Genomic DNA, 26549 nt, shown 5'->3' on the forward strand with positions numbered 1-26549 from the left:
TTTATAATTGCAACAATTTTAAATGTATATAAACATAATCTTAGCAATAAACATATGCTATAGGATAACTTCAAAACCATTAATGTATATTTTAAGTTTACGTTAAATAATCATTGGCATATATCTTAAGAGGTTTTTATATCTAAAAGCCTTAACAAGGTCTCTTTTTTTAATTAAAGAAAAGCCATCTTTTAGAAGGCATCTTTTTGAGATAGTATGAAGTTAAAAGAAACCATATAAAAAATCTATATATATATATATATATATATATATTTTTCAAAATGGTTGTTAATGCTCTATTCAACTTGTCTATGATTATTACTTACTTACTTACTTTCTTAATAAATAAATAAATAAATATTTTTCTATATCTTCATTCATTTCTATTTCTACTATTTTTATTGTTTTTGATAAATTTAAAAAAATTTCAATACTATATAGAGAAGATATAAGGATGTTGTAATGATATTGTATTGATGCTTGTATATGATAATACAGAGTGTTATTAATATGTAAGTGTAGTAATTTTAGAAGAATATACAAATAGAATAATTATTATAAGTTGTCTTTGTTATGGAAGTATAAGAGATTGTATTATTTTTTCTTATAAAAGATCATGTGATTTTTTAGATTAGTTTTTGTACTTTATTTATTTATTTGTATAACTAACAATGAAACAACAAAGTACATTGTTAATTAATTAGTTAATTTTAAGTAAAAATAAAATAAAAATTTTATGGCATTAATTTGGAATTAGAGATAGGTTGCAAGATATATAATATTTATTTAAAATTTTAAGCAACAAAAAATTGGTAAACTTAAGAAAATTATGCAAAGTAGTGAAAATGTAATTATATATATATATATATATATATATATATATTTATAAATATACATATTTATTCTAATATTCTAAATATTTATTCTATATGATTAAGTAAAAGTAGGTAAAAATAGAGTTATTTATAATATTTTTAAGAAAAGCTTCTTAAAAGCTTCATAAAGGCTAATTTGACTTTACATGTATTTGTAGTTGATTGATAGGTTAGAAACTTAGTCAACAAGTTAACCATGTGCTGGTAGCTTGTAGAACAAGGTAATTATGTGGCACACATATATAGAAAACTTGCCTTGCAAGTTCAGATATATGTATTGTAAAGTCAACATGTTTTGGAGGTTTTATAAGACATTGCCATGTAGCTCTTAGTTAAGAGTATATATGGAGGCAAGAGTGAAGTCTTCTTCACTCTTGTCAACACCTTTTTAGTCCTTAGTCTTGTTTCAAGACTTTCTAGTCTTCTTGTTTTTGGCAATAATCATTCTAGTTTAATACTATATCATCTTTGAGTGATTTTCTAGTCTTTTCAAGTATACAAGAATGTATTGATATTTTTTGTTCTTTGAGGTTCATGTCCTTGACAATCTTATGCACAATTTAATAATTTAGTTGAATTTAAGATTTTAGTAAGTAAATTTATAATTTTATATTAAATAATTTATATTATAGAAGCCATTAATAAATCAAATATACTATTACTTATTCTACCAATTAACAAAAATTATCCTTACTACCATAGATCATTTTATTCAATCATATTACAAGATATTATACATATCAATTATGTAGTTTTTTAAATTTTTAAATTTATATTTATATTTATATTTTTATAATTATATTATGTATTTATAAATAAGATTAAAAAGAACTTATTTTTTTTATAAAGAAAAGATTGCCATATAAATTGATCAAAAATGCCATATAAATTGATCAAAGATGCCATTTATCTGATGAGATCCAAAATGTAAAATTCATCCAAAGATTCAAGTAATGATTTTTTTAGCACAAAAAATAAAATAGATCATCATTTAATCTTCTACACGTGTTTATAAATTACTTATAGAAAGATTTAGTCATGACTTTTTGACTAAAATATAGAATTTAATCTAAGATTTAGATTTTAAAAAGTATTTTAAAAAAATTGGTTTAAGAATAATTGATTTTAAAAATAAAACACTTCTATATTATTTAAAGAATTTTTTTTTTTTAGAAGTTACAGAAAGACAACTAAATCTTTATAGAAGTAATTGTTTTTTATACAATTTGTAGTTAAACTTTTAAATTTTAGTGATTTGGATGATAAATAATTAAAAAAACGTCACAATTTTTCTAGAATATATATCACATGATGATTCAATGTTTTTATAAAAAATATGAAAAAAACTTAAAAGATTAATAATATATATATATATATATATATATATATATATTTAATATTTTTGCTACTTAAATTTTTGTTTTTGTAAAAGTTGACTTATAAAACTTTTTTATCTTGAAGTGCTTTATTTTATTTTATTTTTATTATTAAAATATTCTTCTTAATTAATTACACTTGCTGGAAGTTAGAATTTGATACTTGCTTTAGTAGAATTCTATAGTTCTATTTGGCCAAAAAAACTTACAATCTTGATGTTGGTTTAATTCTAAAATTTTATTTGCACTCTTATTGCTCTTATAACATGTATACATATTTTTTCTTGTCTAATTTTTATGAACTATTAGATCTACAAATTATTGTCATTATTTGTAGTTGCAATTTTAACAATGTATTTATAGATACAAAAAATCATCAAAAACAATGAAAGTGTCAAATTGAGACAAAAAATTCAAAACATATCTTTAGATGGTTAAGTTATCTTAAAAAGTTTTTTAATTTTTTTAAACAGCTATCTAGATTATAAAATTTAAGTGAATAGGAGATAAAAAATAAAAATGGAACATTGGTAGAAATAAAAATATGATGGATTGGAGTACACAAAACTATAGGTCAAGTTGTTAGTGATCCTTGGTTCTATTTCAACTATTACTTTTTGAAGCAAGTCTTTTTCGATCAAAATCAAATACAAGAAAAATAAAAGAGGCATGAAGAATTTTTAGTCTTTGATACCTTATAGCAAAAAAAAAAAAAAAAAAAAAAAAAATAGGAACAAAAATTTTGACCAAAATAACTCAAAGTCTATTAATCCAAAAGTTTGTAGATATTACTTTGGATGAATACACACATGGTTTTGTTCTTGTTTTATTTTGATTTATTTATTTGCCTTTGAAATCCTTCATCTATTTCAACTTTTATAACTTCTTTTATAAGGAAAAAATTGTATAGAAAAAATAAATAAAAATAGTTCTTTTTTTGACAAAAAATATAAATGTCCTTTTAAAGAGGTCATGAATAGTTACTAAAAATAAAGTCCTTTAAAAAGTTTGCTAATATCAATCATTAAAAAGTCGACTAACTTTATCAGAGTCATTCTAAAATTAGAATCTTTATCGATTTTTAATTAAAGTTCTCAAACTTTTACAAAAACACCACTTCTTAATGAAGACCTAATATAAATTTTAGAAGAAAAGTTTGTTCATGCTATGTAAAAAAAAAAAAAAAAAAAAAAATGTTATATCTCGTGTCCCCTTCTTAATGCTTTTAGGCTGATTTCTCCCAAAGCCAATCAAATGAATCTTCTCAATTTCAACCAACCAAAAAATTTAAAAGTTGTGACCTATTAATCTTACCTCTATACAAAGACTCTCTTAGCCCACATCTTCTTTCTTTGATTTTATCCTTTTCCTTTTCAATTTGATAGAATCCTTAACCATTATAAAGAATTATATATTAGAAAACAAATAACCCGTCTTCCAACTTGTCAAGGCGTAACTGCTAGTATTCAAAGGTTGATCTCTTAAGCAATGAGAATGTACAGTATCTGGTTTTTACCTCATCCATTCCAAATATGTCATTGTTATTTCTCTTAGAAAACAGCAACGTATGCTTTGCCCTCAAAATAGGGGATGTATGTTCTGCACAAACGTGTCAACGTTTTCATCAATTGGAAGACTTAACCTGAATGGTCCAAAGCGGAAGTACAACGTCCATATACAAGGTGTCAGGTGTTCAAGTTCAGCTACAAACTGGCTTCATTTTCATCATCAGGTAACTCTATTTCATCTGGGTCTCTTGAAGCCTCTAGTTCATCAATATCATCAGGTACAACCGCTTTTTCTTCAGCATCTTCGTCATCCAGAGGAATCTCATCAGGGTCAGCTGCAGCTGAAATTGCAAGAACAAGCTATCGTATCAGCGTATTGACAAAAATTATGCACCATAAGTACAAGTAATACTACTGCTAATGTTTCCACCGATAGCAATATTCATGATGAAGAGGGATAAGACAAAGGGGTTAGCAAACATGAATATTTGTTGAACAATAATGTCTTCACCTTGAGAGAGAGCTTGTTGTTGCCATGGAGTTGACTGTGGTTCTGAATCTAACAAATAAGGCAAGTCCAATAGCTCTAAAAATGCCACGGTTTGTGGATTCCGTTGATGACCTGCAGGTATATTAAAATCAAAATTAATGTAGTGGAAGCTTGGACTTAAGCCTAGATACACATTGGATGCTAAGCGTACATGAAAAATGCTACCAAGTGAAAAAGTTCACTAGTATGTCATGAAGAACAATAGAAGTGTGAGTCAACAAGAGGAAAATCCGGACACTATCATCACAACTTTTAGAACTGTTTATTTGCATATATGTATGTACGCATGTATGCATTTATATACACATGTGTGCGTTTGTGTGAGAGCGAATGTGTAGAAAGAGAAATACCTGAGGATTTACCAACTCTACCACCAGGCTTATTTGGTTCATACGGTGGTGCAGTCTGGATGAATTTTGTGGGAATGGTTGATCCTTTCTCAGCAAGTCGCTTCCGAACCCACACCCTATGTGGCTCTAATTCCACATGATACCTGATAAAACGAGTATTAACATCCAATTAAATGAAAATATCTCGCATTATGTGAAGACAGAATGGACCAAGTACCAACATGAGTCGAACACATAGACATTAGGGATACCAAAGAGAACCACAAAATTAATTAACCAAAAAATGGCAGCTAATGAGAATAGTTAAATGAAAGACATTTCAGTTTTGTCCAGCAAGATAAAGGCTTCACCAATCACCATTGAACAGGCCTTCGACTTAAGGGCATCTGAGGGTGATGTGCCCGAGTGATAGCCAGCCAGTCATCATCGTAAGTAAACTCAAGAGGGCTATCCGTATCTGCTACGTCGAATACCTGAAGTAGTTGCATGGAAGGATTAGCATGGCAGTGAACAAGGACGACTTGCAGCAAAGGTAGTTAATAATATAGGAGCATTCTAAACCAATTATAACCAACGACGTAGTATACAATTACAAGATTCAAAAAGGAATTGCTACACACATAGATTATCAGTCAGAATCCCAAATTGGAAAATTGAACATGGAACACTTTAGTATGTATCTTCAGAAAAAAGATACCGACCTTTACAGAGAAGAGAAGTAGAGATGGTGGTTGCAAATAATCACCTGCAAAAAATTACGACGAGGAAGACACTTGTCGAGGGCTAAAAACTTCGTCGCTTTTTTATTAGGATGGTGGATCACAGCAGCAAATTTTGTGTGCAAATGAGCCGAAAACCAGTATTCAGGCTTTAGCTTATGAAGCAGCTCCTTGCCTGGAGTACTTCCTAGAATATCTTGTTCTACCTAGGCAAGAAGTCAGTCAGGGTCAATGAGACGACCATTTAGCCATATGCGATCTTTTACTAGGAACAAAACAAAATAAAATGCTTGCGATACCAACGTCCGAAAATCAAATATTCATGTGAAGTAGTTTACCTCTTTTCGAAAGAAAGGTTTATGTCTGAGAAGTTGCTCCACATCTCGTTGAGGAGCATGTTTCACTACGCCTCGAGGCCAATCATGCGAAACAAAAACATCAATTGCTCCTTGCAGTTGCAAAAGCTTGTTAACGTCGTACTCCCTCACGTGATAAACTGACCGGAGGTCACTAGGATCATACGGATAACGCTCAAAGTGGCCTGTTCATCTAATAGTATCAAAATCAGCAAGGTTGTAGAGGGTAAACAAATCCTGCAGCTTTCAGTCTAGCGTGCAAAGCTTAGCAACAACCAGACTACTAGGATCCGATTCCGAAACTGCACATGCAAAAGATTCAAAAAGAAACCACAACTAGTACATGATCGACAGGGATGAGTTGCAAAGACTATCAACACAATCACCTTTGCGATAGTCACCCTCCTTATAAATCCCCGACAATCCCGCTATTCTTACGCCGCCAAACTTCACAACGCCAGCAAAGCCTAAAAAATAGATGTTGGGTGCCACAAATCCACCATAATACCTGCCCTAGCCACATATCCTTCAAAGAGCGGTCAAAAACATTATTCCATCTTCCCGTGAAGGCCATCAACCATCTTCCAGAGCTTGTGAATGATTGTTCATAATGTCGATCGCAGCAAGGGAGTCAAGACAATGGTACTTACAGATCCCACAAATAATTGGATGCTTCGTGATTTCCACCTACAAAGATGGTGGGATAGGGTGCGCGCTCGACTCCCGCATAATACTTCCAAAAGCTGTTCATACTGCGGTACTTCGGAGGACAAGCAAGAGATTCCATATCATCCTCATTTCTAATTGCCTGCATAGAGAACAGCAAATCTCAACGCCTATGTGAGTTTTCAAGGCGCACACAGTCATGATCAATGCCTACTTGGAAACAGTGGCATGCCCTCCAACAAGAAACCCTAACCCCCTAAACCCTGAAACTCTTTACGCAACACTGCAACCCCATGACAATGACGAATGTTGCACCTGCAAGCTCACTGCAGCACCGCCTTCGTACCGACAATTTCAACACCTTCAAAATCCCGGGCATTGGCCAGACAACAAACCTGAAAATCGCCGCAGCATATGAGAAGGTCGATTTTCACATTCTCCACTCTCTCTAAGTGCTGCAAAGTGGCGTAGATATCATCAAGGTGACCATGGACGCAACCCTCCACCGCAATCTGAGATTCACCACCACAAAACGAGCGAGAGAGAGTGAGAGAGTAAACAAACTATTCTCCATCAGTCAAATCCATGTCCACCGCAACATAACATGCAGAATCATCTCACCACGGCGGCATAATCGATAGAAAAGTAGAATCCCTCCCCACTCACCTTCATAGCGGAGGCTAGATAGATAGAGATTTCTCAGCCGAGCCTCGACAGCAAAAACCCAACTCACACTTCCCTTCCAAAATTGGCAACGATCCTTGCTCGCCCACAATGACTACCACGAAAGCACGATTCTCCGAGCACCAGAGGAACTAGCAGTGATCATGCGACACAACCAACAGCGTTGCCCTTCAACGACGTCGACGCCCGTTTGAATGCATCCAGCCTCTTTCAAGGAAGCTTTCCTGTTTCGTTATGAGCGTATTTATACGAATTCGTATATAAAATATACGGTTGTATGAATCCTACGTGGCACTGGGTTTCGTTTATATTTCTTTTATTTCTTTTTGTTTTGTATTTATGGCGATGTGGTATTTGGGATTAACTCATCATGTATTTCAATTTCTTTTTTCCTTTTTCTTTTATTTTCCCACTACTCAATTTGTGGATGAATGCCATACATGGGGTCATGTATTGGCAAGGGATTTTTGGCTTTCAAGTTTGTGACCTACTTTTTGTCCATGAGCATAGAGCAATAGGGTGGGCACAAAATAAAGAAATAAAATATATATATATATATATATATATATATATAATTTTTATATTCAATATATTGTACATATAATTGAGAGAATAGCTAAAGTGGTATATTATACCCAAGAGGTTTTGGATTCAAATGTGGATGGTGGTATTGGCTTTGGTTTTCTTTATGGGTTGATTTATCTAACCACAATATATTGTTTGAGAAATATTATATTTGTTCTTGAGCTACCAATTTAAGTAGGCATGTTAAAAAAATTGGATTCACTTTTATTTAGATAAACATTGGTTTTGAAAATTCATTCTCCAAAGTATCTAAGCTAAGGATCGATTCTTAGATTGCCCAAATTGGCCAAATTGTATTATATTTTTCAAAATTACATTGTCAATTATAAGATGGGTGAGTAAATTTTTTTATAAAATTTAATGAACTCTGAAATTTTATTCTCATTTTTAAAAATAAATATACATTAAGTGAATCTTGCAAAAAAAATTGGCAATATTATCTTTTAAAAACATGTGTGCTTTTTGAACAAGTGTTGCATGTATAAATTTATTTTTCTCAGAAAGAAATGGATCTTTTTAAATTTAGGAAAATAATCTATAGTGTCAAAAATACTTTAGGAATTAAAATTTAACATGAGAGGTTAGGATTGGTAAGTACATAAAAGGGTTTGTTAACATATGAGAATATCATAGATTCTTTCACAAACATACGATGAAGGTTTTACACACACTTTTTAATTTAACTAGATGACATTAAAAGGTATTGTCTCAAAGATGCTTCTTTTTCAAGAAAACAAGTGTTTGTAAAAGTAGGAGAGAAGAGAAAAAACTCTCAGGTCGTAGCTTTGGCATAAAACTTACGTCTCACGTTTCTAGAAAAATTTTATACCTCAAATTACAATAGCAATTGATGATGAAAATACTGCAAGTCTCACCAACTCAATTTGTAGTTACAACTGCATTACAAAGAAACTGTACATGTATCCAATAACAACCTTGCTAAAACAGATCCATAAGTGATAAAATGAAATATGCCATCAGTGTTTGCCATTGAGCATTCTTACCAAAAATTTTAGAACCTAATGCAAAGAAACCTCTTCTTAACATTACAACTTGTGTAAACAAGGGTTTAAGCAGGTGAACACAAATCCGGAGAAAACGGATAGTCTCTAACGGTGTGGGTATAGAGCCAACAAATTGTAACGTCTGCTTCTAGATGGTCACTGCTAACTCCATGGATGAGAAGAAAAGGTCAGCAAAGCAAGTTCTGAAGGCGTGGCCTAACTTTGCCTAGAAGCCTCCCACACCCTGTATTTCGCAAATTTATACAACTCTAACTAGAGCAAGCCGGGGGCATTTACATTTTATGAAAAAAAAAAACTTTGATGGGGTTTACAAACCCACATTTTGCCTACATGCTGAGCGCACCAATAACGTTGATTCCTTACAATTTAGGTCAAATCTTGCCACTTTTCTCTTTCCAAGAGGTACTTGCAGCTCAGGAAAGTGAGTTGTGCACACGCTCAAGCAGGCGCAACACACGATCGACAGCAAGGCTTCGTTCTAAAAAAGAGGAACCTGGGTTTGGAACACTAAGAGAGACAACGCCCTGAGGTTCGGTTAATACATTCTCCTGTTGTGCGCTTGTTAATTCTAGAAACTGACACAGCATGTCGCCATCAAGAACTTGGCAGACTCCCGCCTGCATTCAACCCAGTTTAGGTAGAATCACTACACTGGATCTGGAACTTGTCATCCACATCACCCAAAGGAAGCCTAACACCATACACTCGTTACATCGTATCCTAATAAAAGCATCTAGATGAAAAGCACCCTGCTGCGCACTGAACACTGACATCCACATCTTTCAACTTACAATAACAAACTTTGATGGTTAGGGTAACTGATTAGCGATTCTGGGAATACTTACAGGGCATCCTTGGCCGCGATAATCCTCATGGTTGTTCCCAAGAAGTGGAGTAGTAATGGGATAATGTGCAAGCCGAGATTGCACAGCTTTCAACAGATCGTATTCCTCCCTATACAAGAAATATACGTGGAATTGGTATACAGGTAAGTGATTAGCGATTCAAACATAATCTAAAAGTACAAGGAAATATGATGTGACGTAGTAAACGGATGCCCCCACATTCTAATTTGAACTTTAATGTGTAAAAATTGAGCAAGTTTCAAATGCACTGGATAGATTAGAGAGCTCAATACTAGAAGAAAATTTGAAGTAATGCCATGGATTGATCTATTACCTTGTGACTTTGATAAATATGAACACACTTCCAAGAAGTGAACTGGCAACTACAGACGAATGAGTAGGATGGGCGATAGCATCATTGCTACCACAGTTCTTCATACTCTCCTCTGCAGGGCTTTCATATGCAAAAGAGGCCTGTCACAAACAAGAAAACGTCAAATAAACACGCTTTGAAAACATTTCCCAGCACCCAAAAAAGTGAAAAAAGTAAAAAAAAGAACAAGAATGCACATTCTCAGATTTTCAACATAAAGAACGACGATGCTATCTACGATTGCTCAAGGGCCTTAAGTGCTTATTATTTACCAGAACACCTTGCGTAAACTGTAGCTATGGTGGGATAAATCAATGATTAGTACGAGGTTGGTCTACAGTCTCTACACGTTTCTGAAGATATAGATCACTTCTTACCTTGTGAATCCTCATCAAAGTTTCGCCTATGTGGTACCAGCAACCCAAAGATAGGTTGCGCTCTGGACTCACGCTTTCTGCAAAAACTGTACGTTAACAGGAAAAATTACAACCAACTCAGAATTATGCTTAAATTACGGTCCAAAACCCCAAAGCTCATACAGAGACTACATGTGCACGGCATTTCAAATCACGAACCGCAGCCAGACAGAAGTTCAGATCACCTTCAGGAGTGCTGGCACTGGAAAAGGTGCAGAAGTTCCCACGACGGTCTGTAACCACAGCAGTGTCGGTATCCATGAGAACGCAATCTGCAACAAGTTGTTGGATGCCACCGCAGTACAATAGCTCCAGCTGCCCGGAGACCTACGTACAAGAGCAGAAACACACCAGTTTATCACATCAAAGGTAATCAGGAGTCGGTCAGAAGCACTTAAAGCAACCAGTAATTGCTATTAGTGTCAGTGACAAATTTATCATCCTATAAGCGATGCCCGCTTTCTTGAGGATGTGCTTCACTACAATTTTGAAACTACATGCACACGTTCTATAAAAGCTTGAAGTACCTCTTGATATGTATAAAATAGAATTCCATCCCGACAATCACCAACTGCAATCCTTGAGAGATGAACCGAAAGACTTGTTATCATAAAACGTGTCTTAACCATGGCCATTCTCCGTAATCGCTGTGGTGAATCAGGTCGAAATCCTAGACAAAATAGCTGATGACCCACCAAATCAGAATTCAAACTACCATGCATTACAACCTCAATCGTAAACAAAACGAGCCGCACACAGCAATGTACAAAATAAATAGTACGAATCACTTTATCTCTTCATTAAAATTAAAAACGAAGGGCAACAACTTTTAGAAACACAAGATTGAAGCAATTCTACTCAAGCCTGAACGTCGAGAAATGTTTCCATTACTTACACAATTGCCAGCGGATGCAAGTACATACTGCCCTAAGTATGAGCTCACAGATAGGACAGCACCGGGCAGAATAATATGAGTTTTAAGCCGCAGCTCCCACCCTTCGCCATCGGTTAAATCACTCTCATCAGATTCCGAAAGCACCATAGGATCCGCTGCCGATGAACCAGGAGTTGATTGGTTGGATAAGGTTGGAGTATTTGTAGAACTCATTACAGGCTGTGAATGTGTTCCTACGTGCTTCGACAGCAGCTGAAATACCAACAGTCGGCCTTTTGCGCTACACAAAATAAAGAAATTATTAAATTTCGATCTAAATTACTCAAAACACATCAAATGATTCAGAAAATCGAATCTCTTCATAGCCCACAAACAAGCGTCACTATAAACATAGAACCAATTAAAAGATTGAAGTCCATACAAAAGACCGGATAAGTAGAAGCAGAACCAGCATAGAAGGCTTTAAATAATTTCTTCAAGACAAATTGCTCCACAAGACAAGCTGGACCTAAAATTAGAAAAAGATCAAGCAGGACAAAAAGGAGTAGACTCGTATATCTGTGCAAGTACCTCTCTGCTTCACCACTCGACATAATACCGCCGCCACCAATGAGACTGGTTCCAACCAGCAAGAGCTGTTCCTGTCTGCGCTTCCATAACTGGATTGAGCGGGCCACCTCTCCAGCATCGAGAGTGTAGCAAGAGTAATTGGCACCACTGAGTGGATCAACACAGCATACATCAGAAACCAAGCCGCCATCAGGTCCATAGTCTGTTCGCATCACGATCAACGTCTTCGACTCTGTGTGATACAGAACCCTACGTGGAGTTCGGCCCAGGGGCAATTTTTGTACGTTGAGGCGCTTTAAATGCTCCATTTCCACCTGATATATTCGTGTCAAAACAGTACAACCCAATCAGCACTGAAGATGAACCCACAACAGTCGATTGTAACTTAAGACCAAGTACGTATAACACGAATTAGCTGATAAAATTACCAGAATGTATCAGGAGGGCCATACATGACTATCACACCAAAAACAGATAAAGGTCCAAACATCAGATGCAAAAGACTAGAGAACCAACCAAGTGTAAACTGCAGTCCGCCACGAAAAGTATACCATTAGGACAGTCAACTGAGTTTACAGGCGCGGCATGTGAAGATGATGGAAAAGAAATGGAGGTGTGTGCAATGCGTTGGCTATGTCTTGCCGTTTGCAGTAACCATGGCCTATCACTGAGAGCAATGACATCAGCACTCAGTGAAGCCTGCAAAGAGATTAAAGAAACAGGAGAAACACCCATTCTCCGTACAGCGACCAGATGTAGTAAGACTGGTGATGAATCTTCCAACACGTCCTTGTCACCACCCAAATTCGGTTGTGTGATCCCGATGTTTTCCCAATCTGAGGTTGACAGCAGATTCGTGCAATCTGGAAGCGTAGCAGTAGAGCTAGCTGGCCACTCATAGCGCAAAAGCATTCCATTCCTTAACCCAGCAAGAATGTAGAGTCTATCAAACTGTGCAAGCCTAACACTTTCAGGAACACATCCACTAAGTGTTGTCCCTACACAGCTTACAAGAGAAATGTGACCCACAGCCAGAGGAGCCAAGCCCTCACCAGGAACTATAGAAAGAACCTCCACTGATGGCTCATGCGTCCCTACGACGCAGATCCTCCCCACCTCTACCCCTGATGGGTTCCTACTTTTAGGAGTGCCTTCAACCAGTCCAACAATAGACGGGGGCAGAGGCGATGAGGTCCAATCTTCTTCGTCAGGAATTGATATACAAGACAGTTCTGCTTTTAATTCGCATTGTTGTGTCATACAGAGTTCCAGAGCCCCATTAGCACCACGCTGAGAACCCAGCATCACAATCAGCCCTGGTTTAGATAAGGCTAACACAATGGCCTTACTAGCTACTGCTCCCAGACTCACAACAAGACCCTGTGGAGGTTTCCATGATGAACAGAAAGGAAGAGGTGAATCTATGCCCGCTGGATGGGCAGTTTTGGTGGGTACGCACACAATGACTTCTTTGCTGCAGACTTGTACCACATGGTAATCCTCAATTGTTCCACACGCAAGTGTAGATGCGCAAGGCTGAAACCCTACAGCTTCTGTGATGTCTACAAAGTTGAGCCCAACTGAAAGGACTCTAGTTTCCTGAACAAAAGACATCACAAAAAAGGCATGGTATGGATCTCTGCAGCACATCCGCATGGTATATGTACCTGTCACACCCTGGGAGCTCACCGTGTCATGAATGCAGAAACTTATGTTCAAAACATGCGAACAAGATGCGCACAAAATCGCATCCGAAGTCAATAACAGAAGACACGTATGATCTCACATGCGTAAATGAATGATACGGACAATACTAACCTCAGATTTTCATAAGAACGACCTGTCACATTATTAACCTCTTCACTATTCAACACAAATTCGGCAATGACACAAGAAGCGTTTCCCAGAAGCACAGCTTAAGGGAGATTGATCACCTGATAAATTGGGGACGTCGTGTAAAGCTTTTCAACACTGATGCCATTTCGTATCACTCGTAATGAACCCTCGTTTCCCGCCCCAGAGCACGCAAACATTTGATCTTGTTTCTCATTATGGTAGTCAGCTAATGAAAAATCAAGAATAGGAGCCACGTTCTGAATAAGGCTCTTGAAGATCAATTTACCATTATCACTACATTGAAGAACCTGCCCATCCCCCATCTCGACAAATACGGCAAGTAAACCTCCCTTTGTCCAAAGTACTACATTGCATGGAGAACATTTATACTGCCGCTGCTGGACTTCGATTCGAGGTACATCATCGGGACTTTCGAAAATCAACCGTGCCAAGTGAATCTCCCCAGTATCCATAGCCAGTGCAAGTCTCGATTGACCCTCAGCGTAAGGTTCCCAGCTCCACGCCGTGATAGTTGGTAATGACGATGGGTCCCAATTCAAATCCATAACTTCTGTGGGTTCACCATTACTACTGGAAGCTGGACTCTTTGTACTAGAGTCATCTTGACCTCTTGATAAAAGCTCAAGCAGTGCAGATGCTGCTACGCTGTTCAGGCTACCTTCCTCTTCATCCAAGCTTATCTGGAAACTACAGACGCCGGCTAGTAAATGACTACTGGGACGTCTTAAGTCAAGCAGCAGTAATTCCCCTGGCAGCGAAAGTAGAAGGAATCCTGGAGCTGCCGGGACATCTAGGACACTAATCCACAACGGTGAAATGAAGGGTCTTATTACAGAAGAGTCGTAACGGGCCGTGACCTGAATGATGCGCTCTTTTGTATCACACTTAAGAATGACAATTTCATTGCTAGCAGCACCTTTTCTGCAAAATAACCACTCGCGGTTCATGTACTGCTGTCTATTAGTTGACTAAAACGTATCAACTTCATCAGTATAGTAAACCTGAAAAGGTCCAACTGCGACAAATACGACTCGGATATACTTTAAACTTTCAGGCAAACACTTCCAAATAACCACAATCTTTATACTCGGGAGGCAGAAGCAACAACTGACCTGTGAACAAGCACTGCAAGAAGAAGCAGTGAGTCAGACTTGACTATTGGTGTTAAGTGGTCCACTGGCATGCCAACGAATGTCATACTCCAGATCGTTCCCCAGCCTGTGAATTTCTCTTCAACTCCACTAGTGCTTGCTTCAGTTAATCCTGTCGAACTCAGCAACTCTCTTGGATATATCATTCTCTGAATCGCATCAGCAATACAAGAGACCAGATGTAAAACCATGATCAACGAAGAAAACTAGTAGTGGACAAATATCTTCATTACGAGACTTGAAAGTTGCAGCCGCAAGAAAGATGTTCTGCCACAAAGAGTAACAGAAGAAGGAAAGCAAAAGAACCTTGTCAACAATATTATTTCCTGCGGCTATGGAGGTTGGAAAGATTGCAATTCTATCTTCAAAAGCAGCCACAGCCACTGCACGACCCCTGCGAAATGCAAGCAACATAGGATGTAGGTCCCTTCTGATCATGGAATAAAAATGGTAATGACGAAGCTAAAAGCTGTGAGCTGGAAATGTGACCATTGTCTGATCCCCAGATAATATTGTGCACGACAAACACGAACTTCAGCAAGATGATCACCTGGATTCAATTGCAAGGAGTCTTCCCAATTCTCGCCGCAGATTCCCACACTCTGCAATATGGATGTGTACAACAGCCAAAAATCTGCCAAAACCACTGCAAATCAATTCATACTTTGCCTCTAAAACATCAACCCAATTCTCTGATTCGATCCTGACCTGCTTCAGACATTGCGTAACCAAATCACAGATTGCTCTGTACCACACTAGAATAAGCAATAAATAAAGAGTTGCGATATGATAGATTTTCATTTAGAAATTTTGTCGAACTTAAAGTTCCTTAGGTCAGACATTAGAATCACAGAGTATCTAAGAGACTAGCGTATCAAAAACTATGACAATTAGGCACTAGTGAGATGAAAACCGTCCTAATATCATCTCAGTTACTTATTTCTGCAACAAAAGAAAGAAATCATTACCTGTGAAGATCAACGTTGAAGGTTAAAAAGGAGAGCTTCCCAGAATCTGATAAAAGCACCAGCAAGTCTTTCTCGTACGTCTGCATTGCTCCATTCACATTCCTCAATTTAGACCTTTCAGGATACGTTCTTCAACATGAGCAGGCCACGAAAAATTATATTTTGAAAACACGTATATATATATATATATATATATATATATATATATGTGTGTGTGTGTGTGTGTTTTGTCCAGATGCCAGTCAACGTTTAACTTAGATTTCACTTTTGACACAAAAAGTTACTGTTCACATTCTAAGTTAACTTCGCAATTCATACAAGTAGACTCTGGGAGGTCACCAGTACACATTGCTGGTATCTAGAATATGCTGTAAGGACAGGTTACACCTTACGTTCTGTCGACACTTAAGTGGCGAAACGGCTGATATCAAGTAGCAGTAACAATGAAAACTGAAGTCGGTGGAACAACCTACTAATGTACATACAAAATTAGGATAGCAACCTGTGGCAATGGACTTCGACGAGATTCATTCCAGGGCAGAACTCGGAGATCTTTGATGGTCCCGAATAATGGCTGCTCGCAAACTGACTGAACAATACCATCCTCGCTAACAACCACAAGCTCCAAAGATGTTTCCTGCCGGTAAACGACAACATAAGACTCAGCATCATTGTACTACTAAACTCAGAGAGTGAGCTAACGAAGCAGTACTTTATTCTGAAAAAAAGTCTGAATCTCCTTCTACATGATTCGAGCCCATTGTGTCCCCTGTTAAATTTATGCAAAACGAGCAGTGCCAAAGAAAACATTTCACAACTATTTCACGAGCTACATTGGAATCACCTTCCTTCAACAAGAGTAATCTATCAAACTAACAAAGAGCACATCAACACAGATGGACAAAAGCTAAAGCTACGGAACGAAAATGTAAGAAAAATGTCTTACCTTGCCAAGTACAACGTCGAATGTGGAAGGACACCGAATGTGTCCATAAACAGCGTGCAAAACCACGCTACTTTTCAGCACACATTTTGCTAAATAACTCGCTTTAGTTTCCTCTCCGGGGTCCTCTCCTCCCCCATCTTGAACCGCCATAACTTCCCACTAATATATTGCGTGTGCTAGCGTCGGGATTCCAACGCCTCCGCTTTCGCTAAAGAAGGATTAGTTTCTTCACCACCACGTATATCGCTCTACTTTCAATTTAATACTTATCTGCAGTAGAATCACCTCACATAATGACACAAAACTCGCTGTCGTGCTGGCAGTACAACGCACCAATTAACCTTCCAATTCAACAAAACCCAAAACAATTGCACTCCGGATGTTTGACTTCGAAACACAACACCCGCTGCGCACCGCATCCTACTCGTGGGAGGGACTGATCATTCTCTTCCTGCGTAAGTTACTGTCACCGGAAGCTCGTAATTGTTCCGCTTCTTAGAAATGACTCGTACCCGAACATGGCTGCAAATTGGGATCAAATTGAAGCTCAATTTTCGAGAGAAGAAGCTCGTATTCGACAAAGGACGGCCCTAATGATCCAAGCGGAAGCTAACAAGTGTATTGCATTCACGATTGCCTTCAGTCAAACTAACAAATGACAAAATAAAATCCAATCAATATTATTCTACGGCATCATCCCACTGTTTCGGACGCAATCAATTGAAGGAGGATTATCTATGATCACCAAATGAGTGCATACGAAACTCTCAATTGACACAACCATCTCAAATACAGAAATGATCATGTACGAAATTCTGCACAACAGATGCACCCTAGCCAATCGCTACGATTACACGATCCAAATCTCTCCGAAGCAATCCACCTCATAAAGGAACAAATTGCAACCTTCCTCTCATTGGCACCCTCAACTCTCCATCAATCCAAAAATCCTCTTGCACTGCATCACAATAATAAGGATGCGGTGCGATTGTGCTCCAGAGATGTCAAATACGATTCTCTCTCCGCACAACTCTGGTTGCAGAAGCAGACTCACTACCTCACGTTTCGCCAAATGTTCTGTTCAACCAACATCGCAAGAGCCCAATCTCCACAGAATGAAACTTTTTCTTTCAATTTCCCTCGATAAAAACAAAAGGTAAAATAAGTACTCCCGTTCAACTACCACTACCACCACCACCACCTTGCCAATCTCCACCCAGCCAACGCACAATCTACATCATGCTTCAACTGTTCACGACCTGGATGTAGAAGAACTAAGCGCAAGTCCCCTAATCCTGGACTGCACAATCCATCTCGCCTCCTCACACCCCAAATGCAACTCCGAATTAAACCCTCAACAAACTGTCAACAACTTGGATGATCTATGGTCGAAGATCGAGAATTGAACCCAGAACATGAAAGGCCAAAGGGCTCGGGACGAAAATCCGAGAACCGAACGAGAATGAGCTTCAAAACCTAACCCTAAACGTTTCTCTCCGAGCCCTTCATTCTTCTGACACGTGGAAGCCTCGCATTGGTCAAAGCCCTGTTCGAGGATGTGTCCACGTCAGATTCTTAACACTTTATCTTCGTTCATGAATTGCTGACCTGGACTCGTTGGACTTAGTTTGACTTGCTTTCAGGCTTTTGGGAGCAAAGTGTGTAATAGAAACCCAGCTGGAATCATTTGAAATTGTCTGCCTCTGATTTTGATAAAATACACACACACAAAATATATATATATATATATATATATATAAATCGTCTGATTTAGATTGATTTATCGTACAGTTGGTTTGTTTGCATAATACCAGGAATGATATGTTAAATGAAATTGTTTAAATTTAGAATGGAATTTCAACCCTTTCTTGTTTGATTGTTCATATGTTTTCAATGTGTGTTTTTTTGAGTGTTTGTCTTTACATTTTGTCAAAAATACTGTGTTTGTTGAATGACATTATTGAATTATGATTTTAGAATTACTAAAGGAATATTAATAATGGCAATAATAATAATTTAGTTGTAGTTGACTTAGTAGCATATTTTTAGTCTAATTTTAATGTTAGGATGGAAATAGCATTAAGTATGTTTTAAGCATTATATAAACTAATAATAGATTTATTAAGACAATAAAAAAATATATAAAGTAAATATGGTTAAAAAAAAATCATAAAAATCAAATAATAAATGTATATTATAAGGATTTTAAAATTAAATATATATATATTAAGCTAGTTTTTAATATTAAAATTTTAAATAGTATTCTTGAGTGCATTTTTATTATCAACCTTATACAACACTATATATATATATTTTAAGAGTTTATTAATAAATTATGATGCAATATAATTACATTATTTTATTTTATATATTTTATTTATATTTTGGATAATTTTATATATATATATATATATACATATATATAGTGTTTATATATATATATATATATATATATATATATATAATATTGTAAGAACTTTATGTGATAAGAAAGTTGCATCTAAAATAATCCCAAAAATTAGAAAAGTCTAATTTAGATTTATTTTTTATTTTATTTTATTTTTTTAAAGAACAATGGTAATTTAAAGTTGGTATTAAAGTATGGTTATTTTTTCATAATAATAAAATCTAGTAACTTTACAACAAGTTAGCTTATCAAAAGCTTAGACTATATATTCTTTTAAATTTAATCAATTTAATTTTATTTTAATTATAAATATTAGATTTATATTTTTAAAATGATTTTATTATGTATATTTGTTTTTATTAAATTATAAAAAATAATCAAAATATTAGAAGAAAAGAAGCTATTTTTACATCTTGTCAAAATAAACAAAAATAAGATGATAAAAGTTTAAACTCAAGTCAATAAAAAAATGAAGTAAAATATTTTATACATTGCTATAAATATAATATTAATATTTAGACATAAGAACCATTTAATAATCTTATAAACATCTTTAACTTGTTTTGATATGTTTTTTTATAACATGTTTTTTTATACTCTATAACTAATATTCTTTGTTTTTTTGATAATATTTGTTAGAACAAAAATTCTTCTTAGGTTGTAAAATTAAATTCTTTAATTAATATTCTTTATATAATTTATAAAATTCACTAAGGTTATTAATTAAGAAAAGTATATATATAGAAATAAATAAAATAATAATAGTAAATAGATACTAAAAAAAGTATGTAAAAATATATTAAATAATGTCTTCTTTAAGAAACATCTATGAGATTTTGTTAATATGAATTAGATTTTTAAATGTTCTTAGATATGCAATATGACTTTTAAAACTACTTCAAGAAGTTTTTTTTATCTTTAAAAAGTCATTGTAAAAGCAATGTTTGCTTTACAAATTTCATAGTATTTAAAATACTTCCACATGATTTTTTTATTAGCTATTTTATATAATAATAAGTATAAAACCATCTTTAATCTAATCAACATTTATCTTATATTCAAGTCTTAATTTATGATTATTTATTTATTTAATAGAAACCATTTATTAAAATAATTTTTTTTATTTTTTATTTTTTAAAATATTATATTTTTTTAATAAAGTTACATACAATATTTGCATTTTATTCAAAATATGCCATAAATATATTTTTATAATAATTGTTTTGTTCTATAATTGATTTTTTTCATTAATATTTCTTAATCTTATTGCTTAAGAATAAACAATCAATATTTGCTTCTTACAATAATTTTCTTTAAATGCAAACACAATCTAATCTATGAGAGAATTTTTTTCCTATCACCAATAAATGTCTTAAAAAATTAATAGCATATATTTTAAAAGATTTCTTTAATATTATAAATCTATATTGAACCAATTCAAAGCATGCAAAAGTATAAAATTTTCCAACTTCCAAAATGTTAGTTACAACTCAACTTCATGGAATGACTAAAATATATATATATATATATATATAATGACTGCCAAAACCAAGTATGAAATCAATAACTCTACCATTAGTCATTCATATTTTATAATTTATTACAATAATAACCAAAAAAATTAATAATTCAAGTTCTATTTTAAGTAATTGATGTAGCTACCAAATTGTAAGTCCAACAATGCAAGATAGGTTGAGAACAATGTGAATCAAAATGAATTACTTCGAAAACTTAGTTATGCTAACACTTAGATTTCAATGACATGATGTAATCTAATCTACAAATCTAATATGCACAAGTAGTTTTTTGAATGTGACTTAGAGCATAGGCATGTTCTTGGCCTTCATACATATAATTGTGTCCATCATCAGTGCACATCATCTATGCAAACTAAGCAAAATGGTTTCATTAAGTATCTCTTTTTTGTTGTTAGGAAGCTAGTAGAAGTGGTAGCTTTACAGAAATTGACGAGAAGTGAGAGTACTAGAAATGTTACTTGAGACTTATAAGTGTCTCAAAGTTGGATTGCTTAGTTTCATAAGTAATATTTGATTGGTTTGAGTTTTGTGAATCATAATTTTGGTGGCAGGCCAAAGATTTATAGTGGAGTCAATTGAAGAACTTGTATAAGAAAAATCACTAGAGGTGGTAAGGAAACAATACATAAAGTTGGAAATTACTTAAGAGAAGAGCTTCATATTAGTATGAGTGATAGTACTGTGAGGAGAGTATTATGTGAAGCATGTTTGAAATGCAAAGTGAAGCAAAAAAAACCAAAGTTCACACTTTGTCAGATTAAGACAAGATTAGAATTTGCTAAACGTCATTGTCATTGAATTGATGATAATTAAAATCATATAATATTCTTTGATGAAATAAAAGACAACCACTTTTGCTCTGATGATTGTAGTTGGTATTGATTTTATGACAATCAAAGTACAAGTGTTAGAATGGTGCAACAAATAATCAAGTTTAGAAGTAGGGAATGATGATGTGAGATAGTATGACTCCACATAGCCCTGATATGATGTGTAGAATTGAGGGAAGAATATATCAATTCATGTATAGAGGGATTTTAGAGCAAGAATTAATTCATATAATACATACAATTTAAATACTACAAGTTTGATTTTTCAACATGATAATAATCTCAAGCATACATCCTAGAGTTTGCATTGTTGGCTCAATTTGCAAGAATATACTCTTTTGAAGTGGCCGATACAATCTAATCAAATACATGTGGGCAACTTTAAAACGTTGATTGAACCAATATGAAACATCTCCCAAAGGAATGCTAGAGTTATGGGAGCATATTCAGGATTGTTGGGCTTCAATTACTCGAGATGAGTGTAAGAACTTGTGTAGAAGCATGCACAAGCATATTAGAGTTGTGATGACTGCTAAGGGCAGGTAGACAAATTTTCAAATTTGTTTTAGCTAGTATGAGTAAAACTGAGTTTTGGACCTAATTTCATTTTAATTTTTCTTGTATTTACATATTTGTGTGTAATAGACTTCAGTCATCATGGAGGTATGATTTACTAGAATGGTAATCTTGTGCAATTTACTGTTTTATTTTTGTTGCATCTAATTTACTTCCATTGTCTATCGAATTTGACCAAGCTGATTTCATACTCAGTTTCGGCAGTCACTGTGTACACTCTACAATGATTGGTTACATGATACTAAAAAGAAGACTAGAACGGGCAGTTTAGAGGGAACAATCATTATACATTTGTCAGGATGCGGCAATTGGCACTTCTGCACTAAGTTTTCAATTGTGTTTCTGATTTCAGCCGAATCCACGAGATGAAAAGAATCCTACATCAGCTGGATCAAACTAGTCATGTCACGTTGAATCGTCCAATCCACATAACACAAGCCAACCTGGTCATCAAGACTAAAAACTGGGAGCAGAAGAAATGTGCAGAGGCATAGAACGTGAGCAGTTTTCCATAACTGTGAATGAAGCGCTATTCCCAGAAATAGAACATCGTTGATCTATTCAAAGGTTCGCCTATCATTTATGTATATCAGGCCCTCCACTTTCAGGTGCCCACTACTTTGATTGTTACAATTACCTGTTCCTCTTCAAGGGCTAGAGATTACATTGGAAGATGTTTACCGCCCTTGACGGAACACATCAACATCCCAAAACCTGCCTACTAACTTTCAGTCCCTAAATAGTAGGCTGCATTCTCTGCCTCAAAACCAAAGTCCAACAGAAAAATTTCCCAGCAATCTTCAAAATTAAACTACCTGTACGTGATACTTGACAAATCATCAACAAGGTTCGAAGAGAACACTATTCTATCTGATTGTACAACTTACTCACAAGCCAGCTTCGTATCGAAGCTACTCAAACAGATAGCGAAGGCTTGAAATGCACTCAAAGGATATCGGTAGTCCATAGTAAACATGTCCTTGCCAATCTTTCCGAACTGTAGCAACACTTTGTCGTGGTCATTCTGCGAATTTGTAGGTGGCAGATCTGTTGCAGCCACCAACTGAAAGTTCTTCACTGACGCCACAGTCACCCTGCCACGGAAGTTCAAACACCAACACTGCAGCTGTTCATGCCATCGTGGAGCTTTATTCTTCAATATCAGAGGTGCATCCTTGGTCAATGGGCCGCTGACAAAGTCGCAATCCAATGTGCTACTATCAACTACAGCAGCTCTCGATCTCGGAGAAGATAATATACCAGAGTACGCGACATGCGTGTCTTCCAGGGTGCTCGCAGTGAACTCTGTTGGTGTAGGCGCACTGCCCCCTGATTCCATTGCAGACATGGGTATTGTATGCAACATGCATTGCATACGTCTTGGACCTCGTGTGCCCAGGACATTCAACTCATAAGCTATATGTGCTACATTATAGCTACCAGCATGTACACGCGATGTCAATTGCTTTGATCCGATGCGTCGACTACTACGGTTGGATGCTACACCCCTATTGTGAGGAGGCTGACTATCATAGATTGTGAATTTTGTGCCCAAGAAATTTGATCTGCAGGGAAATCAACATATTGTAATCAGTTCGAATACCCCATACCAACTTATTGACTGTAATTAAATTGAAAGCTAGTAGATCCATATCAAGTTGCGTCACTTTCATACCAAAATAACAATCTGCAGGAAGTGAGTGGGCATGTACCTCAATTTTCCAACGTAAGTGTTACTTCCTCTTGACATATCTTCTTGGTTGAGCGAAATTATGTAATCGGTGCTAGTGGCTCGCCGAAATTTTCGAGCTGCTAATAGAAACTTCCCATTCTCTATTAGACCTGCGTCAATCAATGAACCAGGCATAATGAATGGACAAGTATACTTCCTGAAAATTGATGAGCCTGGTAACTGTGAGTTCGCATCATATGTAAGTTGGAAAACAAAAGCGATCCCATCCAAAGCTAGCAATGAACAGGGATTACAGTCACAATGACCAAATCCACACCTAGCACACATCACCGCCCGATCTTCTGTCAACATACATTACTCAACTTACTCTTGACATGCACTTCCATATTATATACCCCGCAAAAATTCGTAAAATTATTCAAGCACCGGTTCCAAGTCTTAAACACTACCATTTCTAAACAAAAGAGTACCCTACACGTTATGTACTTGAAACAGGCGCACCTCCTATGCAGGACATATGCCTCCCTCTTGAGACTACTTCAGCATCCTTTAAGCATACAAAAACCATCAATGAGTTCAGATTCTGGCACTAGGAAACTTACTCGGAGGAAGCCCTAGAAACAGCTGATAAGTGGAGGTGGTTCTGTCCCGTTTGATGAAGCATTGAACTGTGTTCTCTCGAGGTCCAGGCTGCAGCAGGCGGTACAGTATCAATGACTGAAATACAAACAGCCACATAAACAGAAGAGACCACAAGTATCAACTCCCTCCTACCCTTTTGATATTTAAAAAAGGATATACACTTAGTTGCAACCATACTATTAAAAGGACCAGCCGTCTTCATTCACAGTTATGAAACATCTCCAACCTTTTCCCTGAGGATAAACTATCAGAGAGCCTTCCCAAATCCTCATACCAGCCAGAGTCCATTCAACAACGAAAGAAATAAGACTTCGCGAGTATTCACAAGAGCCCATCCCGTTCCTTGAGGGACGTGCACAGATGACCAAATACCAGAATGCACACTCTAAGAAAAACATAGCCCTTGAAAGGTAACACAAAAAAAAATAAGAACAAAAAAAAAAAAAAAAAAAAAATGCGACTCCTAATAACAAATCACTTTAACACCAGTACATTTTGAAGCCTCCTTAATTATAATTTCATCATCGGGCTTAATTACTCACACTCCCTTCACCCCCATATCACCTGCTTCAAAGCAATCGGAAACGTCAAGCGCCCCGATTGCTCCGGTGTACGAACCAACTCCTTTGTTATCTCCCTCCACGAACTGCACACTGCTGCGCATGCCACCACGTGCTTCCGGCTGGGCCACGTGCTCTCGCTGACCTCCACTCTCTGAATCACATCCCTCAACAACTCCGGCGGCATGTTCGCCCAGCAGCTCTGCTCCACTACACGCTCTGGCCTCAATTGGGACTCGTCCAACACCATTCCACTCGACCTTCCCCTGTGATGGTGAGGAAACTTCAGCTCGAAACTCCGCCGCGATATGTTCCCTATACCGCCTTTCATCTCCTGGAACTCTCGTATCAAGCTCTTCAGGGGCATCATGGAAGACGACTTCTGACCAGACATAGTCCACTTGCAAAACCCAAGCTCTCTGCGGCTCACCTCACACCAGATTCCCTCTAACGATCTCTTCAGAAGAATGAGCCAGAGCTTGAGCCATCTACGTAGCCCATGTACCGTCAAACACTCGCTGGCCAACATCCATACCTCATTGCGCACACCTGCAGCCGGTTGTAAGTGCCGCCATGCAGTGTACGGATCGGGGCTGGTGTCAAAATCTATTCTCAAAAGTTCACCGAATGTGACGTAGGAGTCGAACACAATCAGAATAAGTGGCCATTGTGCCCTCAATCAAGCAGACGAAGAACTAGGGTGCCATTATCTCACTCCTCCGCCTCTTCGTCGTCCTTATCACACAACATAAACTGTGTTCTTAGGGCTCTCATCCCCCCTTGGGATGCGTTTCTTGCAAAGCTCGCTTGCGCTCGGACTCATCTCTTGTGTTCACACTAAGCGACATCTTTAACGCTTCGGTTACTCTCGTTCCAAAAGAAACCTGCATCTGTGTGATTCTCCAACACCCTCAGCGACATACATCTTGGCAGGCAGCTACAAGCAGCAACGACCTCTCAGGCACTCGTCAAAATCCGAAGCTGTCACCAAACCACAAACTCAAAACCTCTGTTACAGAAATAAACCGTAGATCTGCTCACTTCAACACTCCTGTCACGCCCCCGTGTTCACCAACCACTCGACGATCATGCTCACGCCCACACGCGGACATGAGGAAATTGCACCCTTCGGCACCGTCAACTGGCTATCCCTCTCGCTATCATCGCCTCACATCAAATCTCCCCGACCTCGCACCGCCTATGGGGTCTAAGCAGACCTGCTGCGCATCAAACTCTGAACCAAATTCGACGGTTCCGGGGCGCAACAACAGCGGGACGTCAATGGCCAGGTGAGGAACGACTAACAAAGTGGTAAGTGGAAGCTCAGAAGCTGCCGAAGGAAGCGTGGAATCACAGAGCCATGGTAGAGATGGGGCGACGAGCGGAAGTCGCACCGAAGGTGCCATAGCGATGGATCCAACCCGAACCTACCTGACCTCCCAGCAGCAAGCTGCTGCAGGCCACGCCAGGCCAGGCCGGTCGGGTCGGGCCCGGGGAAGCCCTGCCTGCTGCGATTGCCCTGGAGCCACGACCGTGACCCGCGATTTATCCATACCCCACGTCATCCTGTTTGTACTGGTCCGGTACA

At 36.9% G+C, this 26549-nt stretch overlaps 3 protein-coding genes across 6 annotated transcripts; all 3 read right to left on the bottom strand.

Moving 5' to 3' along the window:
- Positions 1 to 3711: 3711 nt before the first annotated feature.
- Positions 3712 to 7269, bottom strand: LOC112276440 (lariat debranching enzyme). Its single transcript, XM_024507758.3, has 10 exons — positions 7067 to 7269; positions 6796 to 6912; positions 6385 to 6542; positions 6121 to 6242; positions 5717 to 5919; positions 5405 to 5584; positions 5017 to 5132; positions 4660 to 4802; positions 4271 to 4381; positions 3712 to 4100 (listed from the first exon to the last, which is right to left on the bottom strand). Exons 1-10 carry the CDS (start codon positions 7070 to 7072, stop codon positions 3955 to 3957), a joined length of 1302 nt encoding a protein of 433 aa, XP_024363526.1. The 5' UTR covers positions 7073 to 7269; the 3' UTR covers positions 3712 to 3954.
- A 1410-nt stretch (positions 7270 to 8679) lies between these two features.
- Positions 8680 to 18171, bottom strand: LOC112276561 (DNA damage-binding protein 1). Of its 4 annotated transcripts, none has more exons than XM_024507970.3 (16): positions 16716 to 18171; positions 16272 to 16406; positions 15770 to 15849; positions 15352 to 15435; positions 15108 to 15195; positions 14763 to 14950; positions 13728 to 14571; positions 12310 to 13470; positions 11794 to 12107; positions 11224 to 11503; positions 10856 to 11011; positions 10514 to 10655; positions 10290 to 10375; positions 9874 to 10013; positions 9540 to 9648; positions 8680 to 9311 (listed from the first exon to the last, which is right to left on the bottom strand). In XM_024507970.3, exons 1-16 carry the CDS (start codon positions 16863 to 16865, stop codon positions 9108 to 9110), a joined length of 4161 nt encoding a protein of 1386 aa, XP_024363738.1. In that variant the 5' UTR covers positions 16866 to 18171; the 3' UTR covers positions 8680 to 9107. The 4 variants fall into 4 exon arrangements, with proteins under 4 accessions (XP_024363738.1, XP_073387129.1, XP_024363739.1 ...); XM_073531028.2 differs by having other exon boundaries at positions 10290 to 10366; positions 16716 to 18141; XM_024507971.3 differs by lacking the exons at positions 15352 to 15435; positions 15770 to 15849; positions 16272 to 16406; positions 16716 to 18171 and having other exon boundaries at positions 14763 to 14913.
- Positions 18172 to 22571: 4400 nt separating this feature from the next.
- On the bottom strand, positions 22572 to 26349 carry LOC112276768 (tubby-like F-box protein 6). The gene is made up of 4 exons (XM_024508433.3): positions 24966 to 26349; positions 24362 to 24449; positions 23779 to 23908; positions 22572 to 23631 (listed from the first exon to the last, which is right to left on the bottom strand). The coding sequence occupies exons 1-4, from the start codon at positions 25488 to 25490 to the stop codon at positions 22950 to 22952; spliced, it is 1425 nt and encodes a 474-aa protein (XP_024364201.1). The 5' UTR covers positions 25491 to 26349; the 3' UTR covers positions 22572 to 22949.
- Positions 26350 to 26549: the final 200 nt, after the last annotated feature.

Source organism: Physcomitrium patens, chromosome 24 (genome assembly GCF_059467195.1).
Source record: "Physcomitrium patens ecotype Gransden chromosome 24, ASM5946719v1, whole genome shotgun sequence".
NCBI classification, from domain to species: Eukaryota; Viridiplantae; Streptophyta; class Bryopsida; order Funariales; family Funariaceae; genus Physcomitrium; species Physcomitrium patens.

Excerpts from the sequence above, each read along its gene's own strand:
- LOC112276561 (XM_024507970.3), bottom strand. The coding sequence starts at position 16,865 with ATGGCGGTTCAAGATGGGGGAGGAGAGGACCCCGGAGAGGAAACTAAA. Across the intron at positions 15,850-16,271 it reads GTCGAAGTCCATTGCCACAG|ACGTACGAGAAAGACTTGCT; the intron begins GTTGCTATCCTA and ends GGAGCAATGCAG. Across the intron at positions 15,436-15,769 it reads TTCAACGTTGATCTTCACAG|ATTTTTGGCTGTTGTACACA; the intron begins GTAATGATTTCT and ends TGGTTTTGGCAG.
- LOC112276768 (XM_024508433.3), bottom strand. The coding sequence starts at position 25,490 with ATGTTGGCCAGCGAGTGTTTGACGGTACATGGGCTACGTAGATGGCTC. Across the intron at positions 24,450-24,965 it reads TTCCGATTGCTTTGAAGCAG|CCTGGACCTCGAGAGAACAC; the intron begins GTGATATGGGGG and ends CGCCTGCTGCAG. Across the intron at positions 23,909-24,361 it reads GTTTCTAGGGCTTCCTCCGA|GTCTAATAGAGAATGGGAAG; the intron begins GTAAGTTTCCTA and ends TGATTGACGCAG.
- LOC112276440 (XM_024507758.3), bottom strand. Across the intron at positions 6,543-6,795 it reads TATGCTGCGGCGATTTTCAG|GCAATTAGAAATGAGGATGA; the intron begins GTTTGTTGTCTG and ends TTCTCTATGCAG. Across the intron at positions 4,101-4,270 it reads ACAACAAGCTCTCTCTCAAG|CTGCAGCTGACCCTGATGAG; the intron begins GTGAAGACATTA and ends TTGCAATTTCAG.